We start from the raw sequence: 18,763 nt of genomic DNA, 5'->3' as shown, positions 1-18,763 counted from the left end.
TGATTCACTTACTAGCTCACAAAGACAAGGGGCTCTAACATTAGTGACAAGTGAAAATAAAATGATTTATTCATCCTGAATACCATGGGCCAATGCATGTTTTGGCACATTTAAGTATCCGTCTGAGGTTCTCTGTAAGCAGAATGAACGAGGAGCAATTTACTTTATATGAATAGGAAGTATCAAGGTGATACTAATCACTTTTACTTCCTTTTTCTTTAAAAGGTTTGTAAGAAGCATATTTTCAGGTTCCCAAAGGTAATTTTTAGAATTGTGACACTGTTTTAAGACATTATCATTAAATCTTTTCCCCAAATTGTTCATTTCTTGTTTAATTTGTTCTTTATGGAGTAGTTTACACTACAGGGATGCTACTTAATAAATTAAATTCTATCATTTCAATAAGTAATCCAGGGAAAATATAGCATAAACCTTGAGAAAAAAAGAAATAATGGCAAAAAATCAAATGGCATACTGTTAAACTTTGCTTTACTTCCTTAAATTTTGCTCTTGCTTGTAGACTTTTAGTAGTTTATAAAAAGTCTCCTTTTAAAATTTTCAAAGTCTCAAAACTACTAAGAAGGGATATTATTTTAGTGGAAAATACCTTAGGTTTCTGGGGAGGACTATACTGAAAGGAGTAAGTTTAATTAGAAGAAGGAAAGATTTGGTTACATACAACAAGAGCCAATAAAATATGCTCCAACCCAAGAGTAAGTGTAAGTAAGCACTGGCTAGAGATTTCCAGGAGAAGGCAGGGAGGAACTTTCCTGGAATATTTTATGTCCTAAATAGCCTGGATGGATTCCCTTATCCCTTTCCAGACTTATCACCTGGGAAGGAAGCGTACTGGTAGGATGTAACTCCTAGGAGAGCATGGGTCATAAAATGAAGTGAGCTACGAGTGCAGGCATAAACTGATTTTACCCCAAAGGTTCACCTCTAAAATTTAACTTTGATGCCTTGAATCATGTCTTTAAACACAGCAGAAGCGTGTGCCAAGTTGTGGATAAACAGTACTTCGGTTGGTGCCTAGAGGGGACCGTGAGAGACATGGAGTCCGCATTGCCTCCACCTATGCCCTGGATCCTGGCAGAATTCTCCTCCAGAGCTCTGGTTCTTGTTTCTGGGAGAGAAAGGCAGCACTGAATTGGATGGAGGTGGCCTCCTGGCTCTAAGAACCCTGGAAACATGGACTGAAAACACAGAAGTACACTTGGACGAGGAGGAGCCTGCTTCCTGGTTATCGAGCTGTCTGGCCAGATATGAAATGTACACATGGCACAGGCAGAAAGCCATACTCACCTCGGACCTGGCATTCTTTCACATGCAATCCTTTTGCTGGCAACAAGGCCCTGCTCAGTACCTTTTCTGAAGGAAGAGGGTGTGCCTATTTTAGCTTGAAGCGAACATAGACATTTCCTCTCATGGTCCAAAAAGCAGACCTGGTTCATTTTTTGAGAATGTAATAATCAAGACTCAGACTGGGAGAAAAAAGTCTGCCACAGATAGGATTAAAAGAGAATTTGAATCTACATAGAAAGAATTCATTTAACTCGATGAAAATGAACACAAAATTGCAACAGAGAAAGAGGCAAGGATAGAATGAAATCATTCCCATGATGAATTACAAGTCATAAATTTTAAAATGGAAAAATTCCTTAATTTTTTTGGCAATCAAAGAAATGCATATCCCATCACTGAAGTATCATTTAACTAAAGTAAGAGAAATTAAAACATGCCACTACCTTCAAGGGAAGGTATGCTAGTGGAGTGAGTAGATTTGTTCATATAATCCTGGATTGACTCAGCTCTTTCTAAATTGGTCTCAGAAGTATTTTGACAGGCACCATAATTATTTTCAAACTCTATTACTGGGGATTTATACCAAAGTTCGATTTATCCCAAGATTATTCAAATTGAGGGGGAAAAAAATCACTTGCAGCCTTATCAAAAAGAGAAAACAATTAATAACATGAAAGTACTAACAGGAGGTATGTGGTTACATAGAATGATATAAATTTGAAGTGATGTTAACCATAATGATAGTTATTAAACTTATGTGACAACATATACATATTTCCAATGAACGCTAAGTGAGAAAATGGCAGCTTCACTATCACATATTCACTATGACAACAACCAGGTACAAGATAAGTAGGCGGGGCGTGGGGGGGAGGGAACTGAGGGAGAACACGAACCAAAACAGAGCTGGTATACAAAGAAAATGGAATTATTTTTAACATCTCAATAATGCTGCTATAATAATTCTTACCTGAATTTTGAAAATCATGGGGAAAAGTTAGAAAAGAGGTAGACTGATATTAAAAGACATAAAACCTAAAAATGGATATTTCGGCCAGCCAATAGCTCTTAGCAGAAGCTTTGGATGACAAGGCAATCTTTCCTCTGGCTCTTGGCCAAAGAGAACTGCTTAAATTAGAAGTCACTTAGGACATTTCAAATTACTGTAGAACAAAAGGAAAAAATATTGAAAACTTCAAAGAGAAACCAATAGAGTTTCCTCTATTTTATATACCCCTGCCTGAAATAAACAATTTTTAAAATGTCACCTTTCTGGTGAAAAGAATTAGAAGGTTTTTTTTTGGGGGGGGAGCTATCTTCTAATTCTGCCTCAGTATTAGAATAATAATTTCAGATATATAATGATAATAGTAATTATAGGAATTTTCACTATCTTAAGAGGGCAACTTACTGAGTCATTTTTAATGTTTCCTAAGACATATTATTTTCCAGGTAGTATTTTATTATTATTATTATTTTAATGAGGAAAGCTTGAAAATGTGATGAATGTTTTGCTTAAGACTGATTTACTTGTTTTAAAGTCTTTTCAGCTTTTATTACACTTAGATGTGTTTGCCAACTAATAATATTTCAAATGCTGCTTATGTTTTTTTTCCCTAAAGATTTGTCTATTTTGAGGGGGGTGGGGAGACTGCACAAGCAGGAGGGGCAGAGGGAGAAGGAGAGAGAATCTCAAGCCAACTTCCTGCTGAAAGCAGAGCCCCACACGGGGCTCGATCTCTGGGCCCTGAGTTTCAACCTGAGCCGAAGCCAAGAGTCCAGCACTTAAATGTCTAGCCACCCACATGTTCCTGCCTATGGTTTTGTTTTTGTTTTTCTTAACAGCTCATTTACTCCCCGTCCTCTCATCGGTCCTGTGAGGTGGGCAGCACTGTTTTCTTCTTCAGGGCTTGCAGGAGAGCCTCAGATGATCAAGTAACATGCAAACATGCCTATGGTCCTGTGACCTGCCAGAGGTAGAGCTGGATGTAGAGCTCAGGATTTCTGGATAGAATGTCATCTACTCCACTATATTCTACATATACAGAGCAATAAAAAGGGGGGCTTTTTCTTGTCCCTCCACCACCTTAGCAGTCTCATCTTTTGTTTTATGTGATGAGTGCTTTCTCAAGGATTACATGGAATAAAATTTGGTGCAGAATAAGGACCATTATGAGCGATAAGCCTAGAAATCACCATACATCCTTCAGAGACCATAATATGTCATGCCAAGAGCAGAAAATTGGGGGAAGAGGGCAATAGAAGCACTATTATTTTATTCCCTATAAGCCTTCATAAAAAAAAATTTTTTTTTACTATGTAAATTGAAAGAAGCCAGAAATCTATAAAGCCATCTGGATGATTTAAGTATATTTTTTATAGCCTCCTCTTAAGAAGGATCAGAAAAACTCAAGGCGATATGAAAGTAAGTCAGCGTGGAAACAATTGCTCAGTGATCACTTGGTACTGAGCTTCCTGGGCTTCAAAGAAACAGCTCAAAAATTTTGAGAGGAAATAAAATGGTAACGGTGCACCTTCTTGGGCTGTGGTAGCCTAACAGATGGTGGTAAGGTGTCTTAAACACTGAACAAGCCTCTTGGGGCCGACTCCCTCCCAGAACCGTATAAAGTCTGCTTAATTAGAAGTGCCTTCTATTATTGTCTCTGGTGAGTCGCTGAGGAGGAAGAAGAGGAAGTGACCTTACATTTCATCATGGCAAAGACCCAATGTTAATTCTTGCGTCTGTAGTAACGTGTTAATAACTTCTCCAAGTTATTAACTTGGATGGCTCCTTCCGGAGGATTGACTTCACTAGGGCCTTAAAAACAGTGCATGGTGCCCTGGCTTCAGCTATTGGTCGCTGACTAAGCACCTTTCAAGCTTCCTTCAGTTGGAAGACAGAGGAGTCTGAGGAAATCCTCACTCTGCCAAATAGATCCCATATGAGAAGGCAAGCTTAATGAGAATCAGTCGTGAGCCCTGGCCATGCAGTGCCTCTGGAATGCACATGATTTCCAGCCAGCATGGGCTGCAGACTTTTCAGCCTTAATCTCTCCTTTTCATGTTCAAAACACTTTCATGAACAAAATTTCAATTTCAACTAATAAAGGCAAAGAGAAAAAAGAACACATCAACCTTATAGCACATACACAAGGTCTGAAGGAGACAGGAAAATGAACAAGCGTTAGATCTGATGACTGCGGGGAGTGTAGAGAATAAATGGACACACATAAAGACATCACACAGGGCAGGGCAGCATAACTGGCAAACAGAAGTATAAGCAAGGTGCTGTGGAAGCATAAAGATCATGCATTGTCCATTTCCAGATGGAATGGTCTTACAGTTGGAAACCATCTTTGTGGTGGTGCCTGACTTTCAACCAATAGGACTGAGTTGTAACTATTTACTTTCTACAAGTGAGTCTCCTGGTGGGCATGGCATTTTCCCCAAACCCACAGGTAGTGTATTATGATGGTCTTGAAAAACTCAACCAGTAGAGACAAAGCTGAAGTCCTTCTTGACCACCTCAATTCTTCTCGATTCTAATCCCTGGAAGGGGTAATCACCAGTTCAGTTTGATGAACATACTTCCAGGTCTTTTTACTTGCATTTTTACACACAGACATACAAACGTGTGCACACAAACATCCATAGATACACACATACAAACCCATTGAGAGAAAAATATGATGTTTAAAAGAAATGTGACAATGATAATGCTATATATATATATATATATATATATATATATATTCACCTTCAAATTGCTTTCCTAACCTAATATAAGTTGGGATATATCAGTACATATGGACATCATTTTTCACTGCTGCATACTGTTCTGCAATATGGAGATGCCATAATCAACAATTCCCTCTGAGTTTACAGTTTTGTTACCTGCAGATGTTCCCCCACCCCCCCTTTTTTTTTACCATCTCCAACATCGCAGTGGTTATCATTGTACCCATCCCCAGTATTACATAAGCGAGGATGTATTGAGGGTAGATGTGGACACATAGATTCGCTAAACTAAAAGGTATGAGATCTTAAAATTTTTAATAGAGGAACATTGCCAAAAAACTTCTACCAGCAGCATTTTGGCCCATATTTTTACCACTATGACATTATCCATCTTTTCAACCCTTTGACAATCTGATGGATTAAAAGCAAATACAATCTCATTGTTTCATTTTGCATTTTCTTGGTGGTGGAATAAGCGCTTAAACGATTTTAATTTCCTTTTTTCATTTTCTAGGTAAACCCAGAGTTAATAGTAGGGTGTTCATGGATTCTAGGTGAAAGGATTGGCCAGGGATGGCAGTTGGCTCTCGTGTTTTTGTTAGTTTCCAATTTTACCAAATTATAATCAGCTCGTGTGGCCTGTGTGATTTCTGCTTTTTGGAATTTGATGAGATATGCTTCATGATCTAATTCTTGGTCAGTTTATGCAATTGTTCCATGTATGCTTAAAATAATGTGTTTTCTTTGTTTATTAGATACAAATTTCCACATAAATCATATTTGGTTAATTGCTTTATTAAAATCCTCTACCCTTACATATTTTTAGTCTTCTCGAAAGACTCTAGAAGTATGATAAAAATTTCCCTCTATGACACAAATCAACTAATTTTTCTTTGTATTTCTATTAGTGGTTGTTTTAAACACCTCCATGTTGTGTAGTTTAGTACAAAAAAGATTCGTGAATTTTTTTTTTTTTTAAGATTTATTTATTTATTATTTGAGAGAGAGAGAGAGACAGCATATATGTGGGAGGGAGGGCAGAGGCAGAAAGAGAATCTCAAGCAGACTCCCCATTAAGAACAGAGCCTGATGTGGGGCTTAATCTCACAAGCCTGAGATCATGACCCTGAGATCATGACCTGAGCCGAAATCAAGAGTCAGACATTTAACTAACTGCGCAACTTAGGTGCCCCAGGTTTGTGAATGTTTTATCTTCTTGGCAGATATCTTTCATCAATGTGAAATATTCCTCTTTGTTTTTTTGAATTTTTTTTGTCTTAGATTGTATTTTGTCTGAAATTTATATTGCTAAAAGTACATTCCTTTTATTAGACCTTGCCCAGAACATCTTTATTTTCCAACTTACTGAGTCCTTTCCGAATATGTAGGCTTGCAGTGTTCCCATCTGTTGGAGTGGTTCTTTGATGTGACCCTCTTGGACTGTGGTTTCCTCATGGACTTCATAATCCTACCTGCCTTCTGTTTTTCAAAGATTCTTAATTGTCTCTTATTTATACAATGGCATACCTTGTTTTCTAGCACTATTATAAATTAAAATGTGTGCGTATGTGTGTGTGTTTTCCTGTCATTTAAGGCAGGAAGGAGAGAGGACATTTTATGCTTAGGCTGCCTTCTTAAACAGTCCTATGTTTTCCTTTATTCTAAATTTCCTTTCCTATTCTTATTCTTAAAACATCCTTTCCTTTCCTTCCAGCTTAGTTGATCTGGATACTGAAGGTGTTGTGAGAGAGATGGTACAGAACAAAGTCTGTGAATATGTTTAGTCAGCATGCACCCATTGAAAAGCTACTTTGGTTTCCATTTCTTTATGGCCCAAAAGTTGATTTCAGGCTGAAATGCTACAACTTGAGTTCCACTAGCATGTATTACTCAGTAATAGCTTACAGAGCTCAATGTTATCATCTTACCATCCCATTTCCATAAAGGTCTGTTTAATGTGTAAACAGTCCATTTTAGACAGCACTACTAGTAACATCACAATATTGCTATTCTTCTGGGTGATTTATTGGCCATACATATATCCTAATTTCTTCCATGGGAGAAACATGTTTAAAGGCCACTAACTGGACTATTGGCAAAGCCTGGCACAAACTAACTGCAGTATAACTCTTACCAAGTTTTGGACATTAAAAGTAGCATTTAGAATGTACTATTTTTTGAATTATTATTATTTTTTGAGAGAGAGAGAGAGAGTGCATGCACGAGTCGGGGGAGGGGCACAGAGAGAGAGGATCCTAAGTAGGTTCCACGCTCAGTGTGGAGCCCCACGTGAGGCTCAATCCCGTAACCCTGAGATCATGACCTGAGCTAAAATCAAAAGTCGGACACTTGGGCGCCTGGGTGGCTCAGATGGTTAAGCGTCTGCCTTCGGCTCAGGTCATGATCCCAGGGTCCTGGGATCGAGTCCCGCATCGGGCTCCCTGCTCCTTGGGAGCCTGCTTCTCCCTCTGCTTCTCTCTCTCTCTCTCTCTCTCTCTCTCTCTCCCCACCTCTGTCGCTCATGAATAAATAAATAAAATCATTAAAAAAAAAAAAAAAAGACTGCAACATCCTTTAAAAAAAAAAAAAAAAAAAAAAAAAGTCGGACACTTAACCAACTGAGCCAGCCAGGCACCCCTAGAATGTACCATTTTTGAAGTCAGAACCCACCCCCCTCCCCCATATTCTTAAAGGGCTAGCATTTGATTTGCTCTCTTATTTTATTTAAAACATTCTTACCTCATTTTCTATGTTTTATCTTTTCATGCCAGGTACAGAGTTTGTTTTCATTTATAGATCATCAAATTCCAGCTGTAGGATTTCAGACTAAAAAGGGCTTTAGAGTTAATTGGGTTAGGCTCATCATATGTTTGAGAGGTTTTGTGACTTGTTTGAGTTTGTATATTGACTGTGGCAGAGCTGGCATCAGAATGTGAGTTGTTGACTCCAGCACACTATTTACACATAAGTTTACACTTACAAAATATTTAAAAAATCCCATCTCATCCTCAAATTACTAAAAAAAACCCAGGATAGACCAGATGGCGAGCGTGAATAATCTCAATTTTCATAGGAGGGAACACTGAAGGGGAAGGATGAATTAATGACTTGCTTAAAATTATCCACATCAGGAGTTGTCAGAGGAAAAAATTAAGAGTCTTTGCTACTAGGCCTGTGTATTTAACAGCCTCTCCATCTTATCATACAAGGCCACTTCCTGAAAGGGCAGAGGTGCCTTCTCAAGGAACTATCTCATGGTTTAATCCCAATAGGAACCCAAAATGTAAGTTCATTGTTAAATTGTTAACATATCAAGTGTCTTCTTGATTTGTGGTGACCTTAAGAAAAAAAAACTCAGCAAAGTCAGAGCCAGTTTATCCATTGTAAATTGGAGAATGATTCACCTATTATTCCAGATAAAGTAAAAGGATGAATCACAGTGTTGCCTTAAATTCCTTCCAGCTCTTTGTTTATTGTTTCCTCTTATATGGAATTCCATTTATTCATTAATCTATCCCTAGCTCCTAACAAATGGGCCATATACCAGGCCCTCAAGTAAACATTTAGTACTAGGCCTTTGTGCTCTGTGTAGGATTTCTAGAGCTCTCTTTCTACCTCTAAGTTATGAATAGTTCTTTAGACTCTAAGGAGTTGGCAAATTCTTTTCGACTCTAAAAGTCTGCAAACTAAGGCCGGTGGACCAGCCACATGCTTTTGTAAATAAAAACTTTTATTTGAACACAGTTGGGCCCATTCATTTGTATATTATCTATGGCTGCTTTCCCTACAGGGCAGAGCGGAACAGAAATGACAGCGACTGAATGGCCTGCAAAGCCTAAGACATTTACTCTCTGGCCCTTTGCAGAAAAAGTTTGCCAATCCTTGCATTTAGAATCTATTTATTGCCTTCTATGGTCAACCTGGAGTTGAGCCAGTGTCTAGCTAAACAACAAATGCGCCATGGCAAATGTTCATAGATCAGCAAAGTGCTAACCTAAGTCATGGAAGTCTAATTTAGTGTTACAGATTCATAGGCTTAGCTACTATGTAAATCAGCAAGCATAAGTAATAATGATTTCTATTTGCACACTTTCTAGGTTATGAAATAGTTTATATGTGTTATCTCATTTGATCTTTCCAGTAACCTTAGAAAGTAGGCAGGAAACAGATACTGAGACATTGCATATCCTAGAGTTGAACTCAGAGTCAAGCATTTTTAGCAGCTAAAATGATTCCTTTATCTCTGGAAAACATTTCCTTCAGGAAAAACAAAAAGCAGGAAAGAGTTATTAACATTTATCATCTTATAATGCACTGTTCTAAAATAATGTATTGGTAGATGATTTGCAATTAATTGTACTTTGTAATAACATGTACGGTCTTCCTAATTTGTGGTTTTATGTTAATAAGATGATAATAAAAATAACATGAGCGTTTAATCTAAGGGTTTAAAAAGTCAAAATAAATATAAGCCTAACTGAGTTATAAGTGAAAAATACAATTTTAAATTTTTGAAATCTTAGAAGCTGCAAGATAAGGCAGTTATCTGGCTTCCTTGGATTAACAAAATTGAAAAACAAAAAACAAAACTCTTGGTGGTGTAGGATAAATTAAGTCTTAGTGAAAAATCTGAGTATACAGGAAAAATTATGAGTACTACATATGGGAAAAATAGTGAAATATGGGTTGATATAGTACTCTCTTGTGGGTCAAATCAGATTGAGATAAATACTTCAGTGAAGGCTACAAACCCATCGATGATGGTTACGATATATTTTTTGCATTATGTAAGAATTGATCTCTGTGTGATCAAACAACTTATGAAGGATTTCTAGTTGACCAAAATATGGTTGTATCAGTCCTGGAACAGCATTAAAGTCAGTGTAGCATACTGTATGATTCCAACTATATTCCAACTCTGGAGGAGGCAAAACTGTGAAGAGTGAAAAGATCAATGGTTGCCAGGGTATGGGAGAGGGGAGGGACGAACAGGAAGAGTACAGAGGATTTTTAGGGCAGTGAAACTATTCTATATGATACTCTAATAATGGATACATATCATTATAAATTTGTCCAAACTTAACACCAACAGCAAACCCTAATACAAACTATGGTCTTTGGGTGATGACGTGTCAACATAGGTCCTTCAATTGGCACAGATATACTACTCTGGTGAGGAGTGTTGAGAGTGGAGGAGGCTATATTTGTGTGGGGGCAGGGAGTACATGGGAAATCTCTATACCTTCCATTCAAGTTTGCTGTGAAGCTAAAATTTTTCTAATAAGGATATTAAGAAAAATTAGTACTGGATGGCTGGGTGGCTCAGTCAGTTGAGCATCTGACTCTTGATTTCAGCTCAGGTCATGATCTCAAGGTTGTGGGATCAAGCCCCGCATGGAGCCTGCTTGAGGTTCTCCCTCTCCCCTTCCCCCCCACCCCCCCAATTTATTACAGTGGGCTAGGAAGATACACATTCTGTATCTTCCTCAGAAGCTTTATACATGTGTATTAAATATGTTTGGTTTTTGTTTTTGTTTTTTTGGCATACTGTGATATGAATACAAGAAAAGCAAAGGCCTAGAATCCTTTCAGGGTAATGGATCCAGAGGAAAATGAACTTACTTCACACCCGGATTGAGTTTCCCATGAACATGACTCTTTCTCCTGAGGGAGAACACCTCTTTGGAAAGCATGGTCTCCCAGGCACGTTGGACACAAGGAAGACTCAAAATCTGGCTCCCCTGGAGGGATGTGCATGACCGAGGGGCCTGTGTACTTCAGGCTGGGACTCTGATGCTTGTCCACACTGACCATTGGGCTCTTGATCCATCTTCGTACCTACAACATGCAAAAGAAGAAAATGCATTTTACCTCCTGTGATGTTTAATGGGACTCCAGGGGGCGACTTGGTGGATGGATACTCATTACTCATTACTTCTCCATCTTTCAAGTCTTAATACAATCCGAATGGGTCAATTAGGACCAATCGCTTTTTAGGCATGTGTGGGTTTTGGCTGGTCATTTCATCTCGCCCAGTCTGTCTCCCTGTCTGGGGATGATTGGGATAATAATATTTCCTCCCAGGTTGTCATGAAGATTTTACAATGTTTTTAAATGCCCAATTGTTTTGCCTGGCACATAGTGTTCAGTAGATGGTGACTATTTTACTTTTACTCTTACTATTACGATTATGCTGACAGAATGATTCACAAATGTCTTTGACGAATTGCTAGTTATTCTTACTGGAGGAAACACTAACCTATGATTGCTAGCTTGGGACCCAATTGCTGCGAAATGAACTGACATATATTTCACTATTGCAAAAACGTGATTATAAAAGAAGTTGCTTCTGGTTAAGAAATTATCTCACAGTTGTTTTTAAAATCTGAAAACTCACCACTTGTTTTGTTTACATGTAGAATTCCTGTAAGACACAGAGAATATATAAAGCTTTTCTAACATGAAAAGGGATATTATTTCTACAGGATTTTAAATATAAGAAGCATTGTTGTAAATGTTTGACATCCATTGTCTTGTTTAATCCTCAGAACAATTTTAGTATTACTAATCCCGTTTTACAGATGGGAAAACAAAGGCACAGAGAGCTGAAGCAAATTTTCCCAAGACACAGTGCTGGTATTGAGCAAAGTCACCTTGAATCCAGAATCTATTCCTTTATGAGAATGGAATTTTAACAAGTATCACAGCACTATAAGACTTGTGGTCACTGAATGCTTGAAATGAATCTTGATTTAATGTGTCTTCCATGATCTTTGAAACTGCTGAGGATTTAGCCCAATTAGTGAAATCAGCATATACCAAAAGAACAAAGAAATAAAATGACAGTACTGAATTATAGTTAGTAATGTTACAATTAAATACTTTAAGGATAGACTGAGAAGAAACTAAAATTACAATAGCAAAGGAAGACTTGAGCAATTTGATGGACTATTATGCTATCACTAATAATAAATATGAAGACTCTGGCAATATGGAAAATGCTTAGAACATAATTATATCAAAAAAAAAGCCAAATACAGAATTGTTCAATCACTATAATTACAAATGTAAAAATATATGTACTACCTACAGACAAAGCAAGAAAGTAACAGGCAAAATAAAAACTGTTATATTCATTGTTATGTTCATTGATTATGGGTGTTTTAGTTTTCCTTCTTTTTACAGTGTAATTTTTCAAAGAATAATTTCTTTTTTTTTTTAAGGTTTTATTTATTTATTTGACAGAGAGAGAGAGAGATAGTGAGAGCAGGAACACAGGCAGGGGGAGTGGAAGAGGGAGAAGCAGGCTCCCCGCCGAGCAGGGAGCCCGATGCATCCATCCCAGGACCCTGGGATTATGACCTGAGCCAAAGGCAGACGCTTAATGACTGAGCCACCCAGGCACCCCAAGAATAATTTCTTTTAAAGTTTATAAGAATCTCAAACAGTTAAAATCATCATATTTCTTTCTTTGGTTACATATGTGTCTTTTAATTGCTTTATTTATATGTACTCTTTTCAGTAGCCACTTAAAATACCTTTTTGAGTTTACCATCCAAATGTTAATATTTGGGAGGTATCCTTCAGTATTTCTTGCACTCCAGGGTACCATTAACATAGTAGGTATATTCAAAGTGTTTATTTGATTCATTAATGAAAGTCTAAATGAAACTCTAAAAGTTTGAGACTACAGTAGAATCTCTTTTCCTGATGTTAAGAATAAATGTGTTTTGTTTTGTCTTTTTAAGATTTATTTATTTATTTATTTATTTATTTATTTATTTATTTGACAGAGAGAGACACGGGGAGAGAGGGAACACAAGCAGGGGGAGTGGGAGAGGGAGAAGCAGGCTTCCCATGGAGCAGGGAGCCCGATGTGGGGCTCGATCCCAGGACCCTGGGATCATGACCTGAGCCGAAGGCAGATGCCCAACGACTGAGCCACCCAGGCGCCCCAAGACTAAATGTGTTTTTGATCAATCTAAAAAGTACTAAATTTCATTAGAGATGGAAAATGTTTTTTATTACTCTTATTCAGAAGGTTTTGAGCTTGAAGTCTGGTGACCATTCTTGATTAGTTGCCAACCTTGTATTTTAAATTCAATCTTTTATTCTGGCTTACTTTCAAGGTCTTTTTTGCCAAGTAGATTTAACTTTGGGGTTTCTATGAATAGAATTTTAAAAAGATTTATCTTCAAATGAATTTATATGGCCTGACTGATTAAGAATCTTGGTATATTGAAATGTAAATCTTAAATTTATGGACCACGTTATTTAGAGTAAATCTTATGCAATACTGTCTTACAATTATTCAATTTATAATGGAAGAATGTCCATGTGACCGAATCTAAGTTTTCATTACGTTATAGAAAAAACAAACTGGTTTTACCAAAGGACAAGAATTTAGAGACATTATATCTCAATTCAAAGTATACATTGATCTATAAACTTAAGTGATCTGTTGTGTATTAGAAATCACTGGGACTAAGAATCACATAGAGAACTGTCATTTCATTTAATGCCCAGCTAAGAATTACCCAAAAGAGTTCAGATGACCTTGAGCATATGGTGTCAAATAACCAATAGATGTCTTTATAGAATTTCAGAGTTGGAAGAGCCCCAAAGATATTAGTAATTTGCCCAAAGACACACTAAATTATCATGTGGTTAAAACTATACCTAATGGTTTAAGCAATTCATTGAACCAATTTCTACAAGGGTAGAAGCTGTCAAACTCAATGTCTTCAGAGGCTGTCAGGAACAGGAAATGTGTAAAACCCTAGGACCAGTGTATGAACATAGGGAGTGGTAGGAACTATGGCAAACTAGGAGTGCAATTAAATTTAAAAACAAAACAAACAAAAACACCCCAAGCAAACAAATAAACAAAGCTGTCAAACAAAACCCTAGTCAAATAGACCTCACACCTTTAAGGGTCACCACTTGACCTCTGAAGTTATTCCTTTTTTTTTTTTTCAAAGATTTTATTCATTTATTTTGAGGGAGAGAGAGAGAGTGTGAGAGAGTGCACGAGCGGGGGAAGGGGCAGAGGCAGAGGGAGAGAATCTCAAGCAGACTCCTGTGCTGAACACCATGCCTGATGCTGGACTCCATCCCACAACCGAGAGACCAGGACCCAAGCTGAAATCAAGAGTTGGATGCTCAACCAACTGAGCCACCCAGGCACCACCCCCTGAAGTTATTCTACCAGGTAGAAATAAGTATGAACTAGAATTCCATGAAGTACAAATAAAATGATTTGATCTCTTCTAACTTTTTATTCTCTTTTTTTAAGACTTTATTTATTTATTTGAGAAAGAGTGAGAGAGAGAGGGAGAGAGAGAGAGAGAGAGAGAGAGAGAGAAGGAGCAGGGGGAGGGGCAGAGGGAGAAACAGGCTCCCTGCTGACAGGGAGCCCGATGTGAGACTTGATCCCAGGACCCTGAGATCATGGCCCAAGCCAAAGACAGATGCTTAACCGACTGAGCCACTCAGAAGCCCCATCTTCTAACGTCTTTAAAAAACAATCTAGGGTGCCTGGGTGGCTCAGTTGGTTAAGCGACTGCCTTCGGCTCAGGTCATGATCCTGGAGTCCCAGGATTGAGTCCCGCATCGGGCTCCCTGCTCAGTGGGGAGTCTGCTTCTCCCCCTGACCCTCTTCCCTCTCATGCTATCTCTCATTCTCTCTCTCTCAAATGAATAAATAAAATCTTTAAAAAAAAATCTAATGCTCTCAACATTTTAACTTTCATTCATTCATCATTCTTTTTTTTTTCTTTTAAATATTTCATTTATTTAAAGAGAGAGAAAGAGAGAGAGCCCACACCAGCAGGGGAGGGGCAGAGGGAGAGGGAGAGAGAGCATCTCCAGTAGACTCTGTGCTCAGCACAGAGCCTGACCCGGGGCTCAATCTCACGACCCTGAGATCATGACCTGAGCTGAAACCATGAGTTGCATGCTTAACCGACTGAGTTACCAGGTGCCCCTCATTCATCGTTCATTAATTGATGACCAACTGTATGTCAGGCATAACCTAGCCATTCCTGACACCTTCCCTTATGGAGTTTGAGTTATGGCTAAGGGAATAAATTTATTTATTAAGGGCATAAATTATTTATTTAATAAAATGAATAAGTGAATTATAATATGTAAGGTGGTAAATGTAGCAGAGAGGATTGATCAGGATCACTGGAGATGGGAGGGCTCTACTCTAATTTTATGAGAAAGGAAGGCCTCCCTGAGAAGGCAGGCAGCTTTACAGTAAAGACTTCCGAGGTCCTAAGGCTTTAAGACATCAAAGTGAGCTATCAAATAGGCACCTGGACCATCAGGTCTGAATTTCAGAGGAAAGATTCAAGCTGCAAACATGAATTGGAGACTGGAAACAAACAACCATCTTCCCCTGAAGTCTTCTGGGGCAAAAGACCCAATGACTTGCCTGGAGCTAGGAGGGGTTAAGCTCATATTTCTGTAAGGTAAGGGGCTTTGATTATTAGAATCTATTATATTTCACTTAAACTTACTGAAACCTGTGATTTACTCAAGTCTTCTAAGAGCAGGTATGTGTTTTGTACACATTCCAGGAGGGCAAGGTTTGGGTAGGGGTGCTATTTCCTTAGAAAGCCCCAGGGTTCCCAATAACCTTCAAGAAATTAACCCATTCTGAGTCTTAGGGACACGGGAACGTGATATTCTCTCTCTGTCTCTCCAGAGAATGTGGCGAGGGAAATTTAGAAATATTCCATTTTTCCAGAAGCACCAGGGAGAAAGGTGTTACGAAAACAGGCACAGTGATCCGTTTTGTGGGACTGTTGCTGTCATTCACGACCTGCTATAGCTCTTGAAATGCTTTATCTCCTGTGGCTGGGTCCTTATTCTGACTTCACCATGTCCCCTCCCCGCTACTCCTTTAAGCATTTTGTTGGCTTTGTAGCCTCCCAAGTTGTTTTTACAGGCCCGATTCAGGACTCGGCTTAGGATGTTTACTCGATCTCCAGAGAGTGGCTGGGTGGTGAGTGATCATGAGGGGCTCTCCCTCAGGCCTGGGCGTCAGGCAAGGTGCCCTCCAAAATCGCTGAGGGGAGCCCCACTGCCTCTGCCCCTCAGGGGGTTGGCGCTCCAACTGGCCTATTGTGTCCCCTCAGGCTCTGCCGGGGGAAGTAGCTGCCCGTGAGTGGCTCTGGGAGCTCCTTAGAGACCGGTCACAATGGCTCTGGGAAGGCAGCGGCAGCTGCGTGTGTGAGACAAGTGAATGCCCGGATGTGAGGCGCAGCCCGGGCTCCTCCGCCACCTGGGCCCTGGTTTTATCCCGAGCTACGCAGCAACCGTTGGGGGAGAGCCTTGTCAACAGACATAGGCCAGGGTGGGACGTCCTCCTTACCCTGAACAAAGCCAGAATTCCCTCAAATGCCTCAGACTTTTTTTCCAAAGCAATTATCTCTCGAGACATCGGGGTGAAAGAGTAAGGCCCTGCCATTTAACCGTACAGCTACTCTTACTGAACAGGGTTTACATAAGATCTTAATCCAATTTCTTTGTTAAATCCAGTCTGCCCTGGTTTTATTAATTTCTTTACTTGAAGGAAAAAAAAAAAAGGTATCCCAAAGCAATAATCCCTCAGACTAGAAAATTGCCAGATGTGATTAAAGAGAGTATTAGCCAGCTTCTAGGGATTTTCCATTTGTGGTTTTTTTCCTATTATGTAATAGTAAACAGATATTACTCTTAATTTAAAATGGTTTAGCTGATTATGATATCAACCGATGCAGAAAACCTATAGGGTGTTCAAGTACTTCTTTGTGAACTCACAATGATGCTTGTCTCATCATTCCTTTTGTTTTCTGGGCGTGAAGAGCTGTGCTTTCCTTAAAATCCAAGTGACCTTGACATTGGACACAACTCTGCAATTTCCAGGGGGGGGCGTGTGTTTTTATTAGAGAAAACTGACTTTGTTTCTGTGATGCCACAATTACTTTCAATTTGGATACAATCAATCGAGTTTTCTATTGGGAATTATTTGGATAATTCAGTTGGTTATAAAAAGGGACCTTCACACCTCCTTCTTTTCCAGAAGGTGACTGCCAGTGGGCTGGTTATGACATTAATGTAAGTCAGGAGAAGACTCCTGGAAGCAAATCCCTCTTACATTGTTGCCTGAGGGGGCTTCACAGCTTGGCTCTTAAAATATAACAGTGAGGGCGCCTGGGTGGCTCAGTTGTTAAGTGTCTGCCTTTGGCTCAGGTCACGATCCCAGGATCCTGGGATCGAGCCCTGCATCGGGCTCTCTGCTCGGTGGGAAGCCTGCTTCTCCCTCTCCCACTCCTCCTGCTGTGTTCCTTCTCTCGCTGTGTCTCTCTCTGTCAAATAAATAAATAAAATCTTTATATATATATATATAGTGGTCATACCATTTATATATATATAAAGTATGACCACTATATATATATATATAGGCTAGCTATATGGGTCATCACAGTTTTCTTTCCTTTGAATACCAGTAGTGTTTATTATTTCCTTACATGAAACCTTAGAACTTTTTTTTGAAGATTTTATTTGAGAGAGAGAGAGAACAGGGGAGAGAGAGGGAGAGAGAATGGGGGGGGCAGAAGAGAGGGAGAAGCAGACTCCCTGCTGAGCAGGGAGCCTGATGCGGGGCTCAATCCCAGGACCCCAGGATCATGACCATGACCTGAGCAGAAGGTAGACGCTTAACTGAGTGAGCCACCCAGGCGCCCCATACCTTGGAACTTTTATGCTCACTGGTTGTTTATTATGCTCATGTCATCTTTCCAACTGGACCATAAGGGTGAGAACAGCTTCTTGGGCTTTTTTTAATTCTCTAGAGGCTGGCATATGGTCTTACAAATAGTAGGCAATAAAAATAGGAATTGCTTGATTATTTTTGACAACCATATTCATTTATAGTTCTTAACGTGCTTTGCTACCATCCTCCATCAAGGTGATAAATACGCTCTATGTAACTGTTTCCCTCACACAGCAGTACCTCCCCAGGCCAGGCGCCCTGAGAAGACTGAGTGGCTTTTGGAATTCCCCATTCTCCTGTGCCATTTGCCCTTGGGATTTCCCAGTCCTGTCCTCTCAGCATTGACCAGCACTACTTACATCCTGTTCTAGATCCTCAGTGTCTAACCTGGTGTTTCCCCAGGCCGAGTCTGGGGGAGGGTGGCCAGGGGGACTGGGAGAAGAGGAAGGAAAGAGAGGACACACATAGCTCCATCCTTCTCCATGACGCTGCTCAAGTGGGCAGCACCCAGGGCCCCCTCTCCTCATACAGCTGCCAGCTGGCCCCCTCCCACCCCAGCAAGTTCTCGGGGAATTCAACACCAAAACAAGGCCCTTGCCCTATACTTCCAGCTCCACAGATATAAAATCCCCTTCCTCTTCCTCCCCACTGAGGCACTCACCAGACCCTACCCCATCAAGTTTTAAATAGAAAAAACTCAGGAATTCAGTGACAGAAAGCTTCCTTTTGAAATAGAAGTAACATTTTTGTCTCAGTCCTTAAGATCTTAAGATACGGGGCTGATCCTTTTGATTTGAATTGGTCTCCTCTGGATTTAGAATATTAAAAGAGAAGGAAGAAGAAGAAGAAAAAAGAAGAAGCAGGAAAAAGTTATTTCAGGTAATAAACCTAAGGGACGGTATGTGTTGTTTCCCTTGCAAATGAAAATTGAGGCTTGGAATGCGGTGATGCTAGGCT

At 39.5% G+C, this 18,763-nt stretch overlaps 1 protein-coding gene across 1 annotated transcript in view; it reads right to left on the bottom strand.

The window, feature by feature from the left end:
• Window positions 1–18,763, bottom strand: part of SGK1 (serum/glucocorticoid regulated kinase 1) — a 108,868-nt gene that overhangs the window by 54,277 nt on the left and 35,828 nt on the right. The window contains exon 2 of the mRNA XM_035728555.1: window positions 10,666–10,881. Coding sequence (XP_035584448.1) covers window positions 10,666–10,881 — 216 coding nt within the window. The remainder of the gene's footprint in view (window positions 1–10,665; window positions 10,882–18,763) is intronic.

This window comes from Zalophus californianus, chromosome 7 (assembly GCF_009762305.2).
Source record: "Zalophus californianus isolate mZalCal1 chromosome 7, mZalCal1.pri.v2, whole genome shotgun sequence".
Lineage (NCBI taxonomy): Eukaryota > Metazoa > Chordata > Mammalia > Carnivora > Otariidae > Zalophus > Zalophus californianus.
Note: the sequence above shows the minus strand (reverse complement) of the source record. Positions and strands in the feature narration are given on the sequence as shown.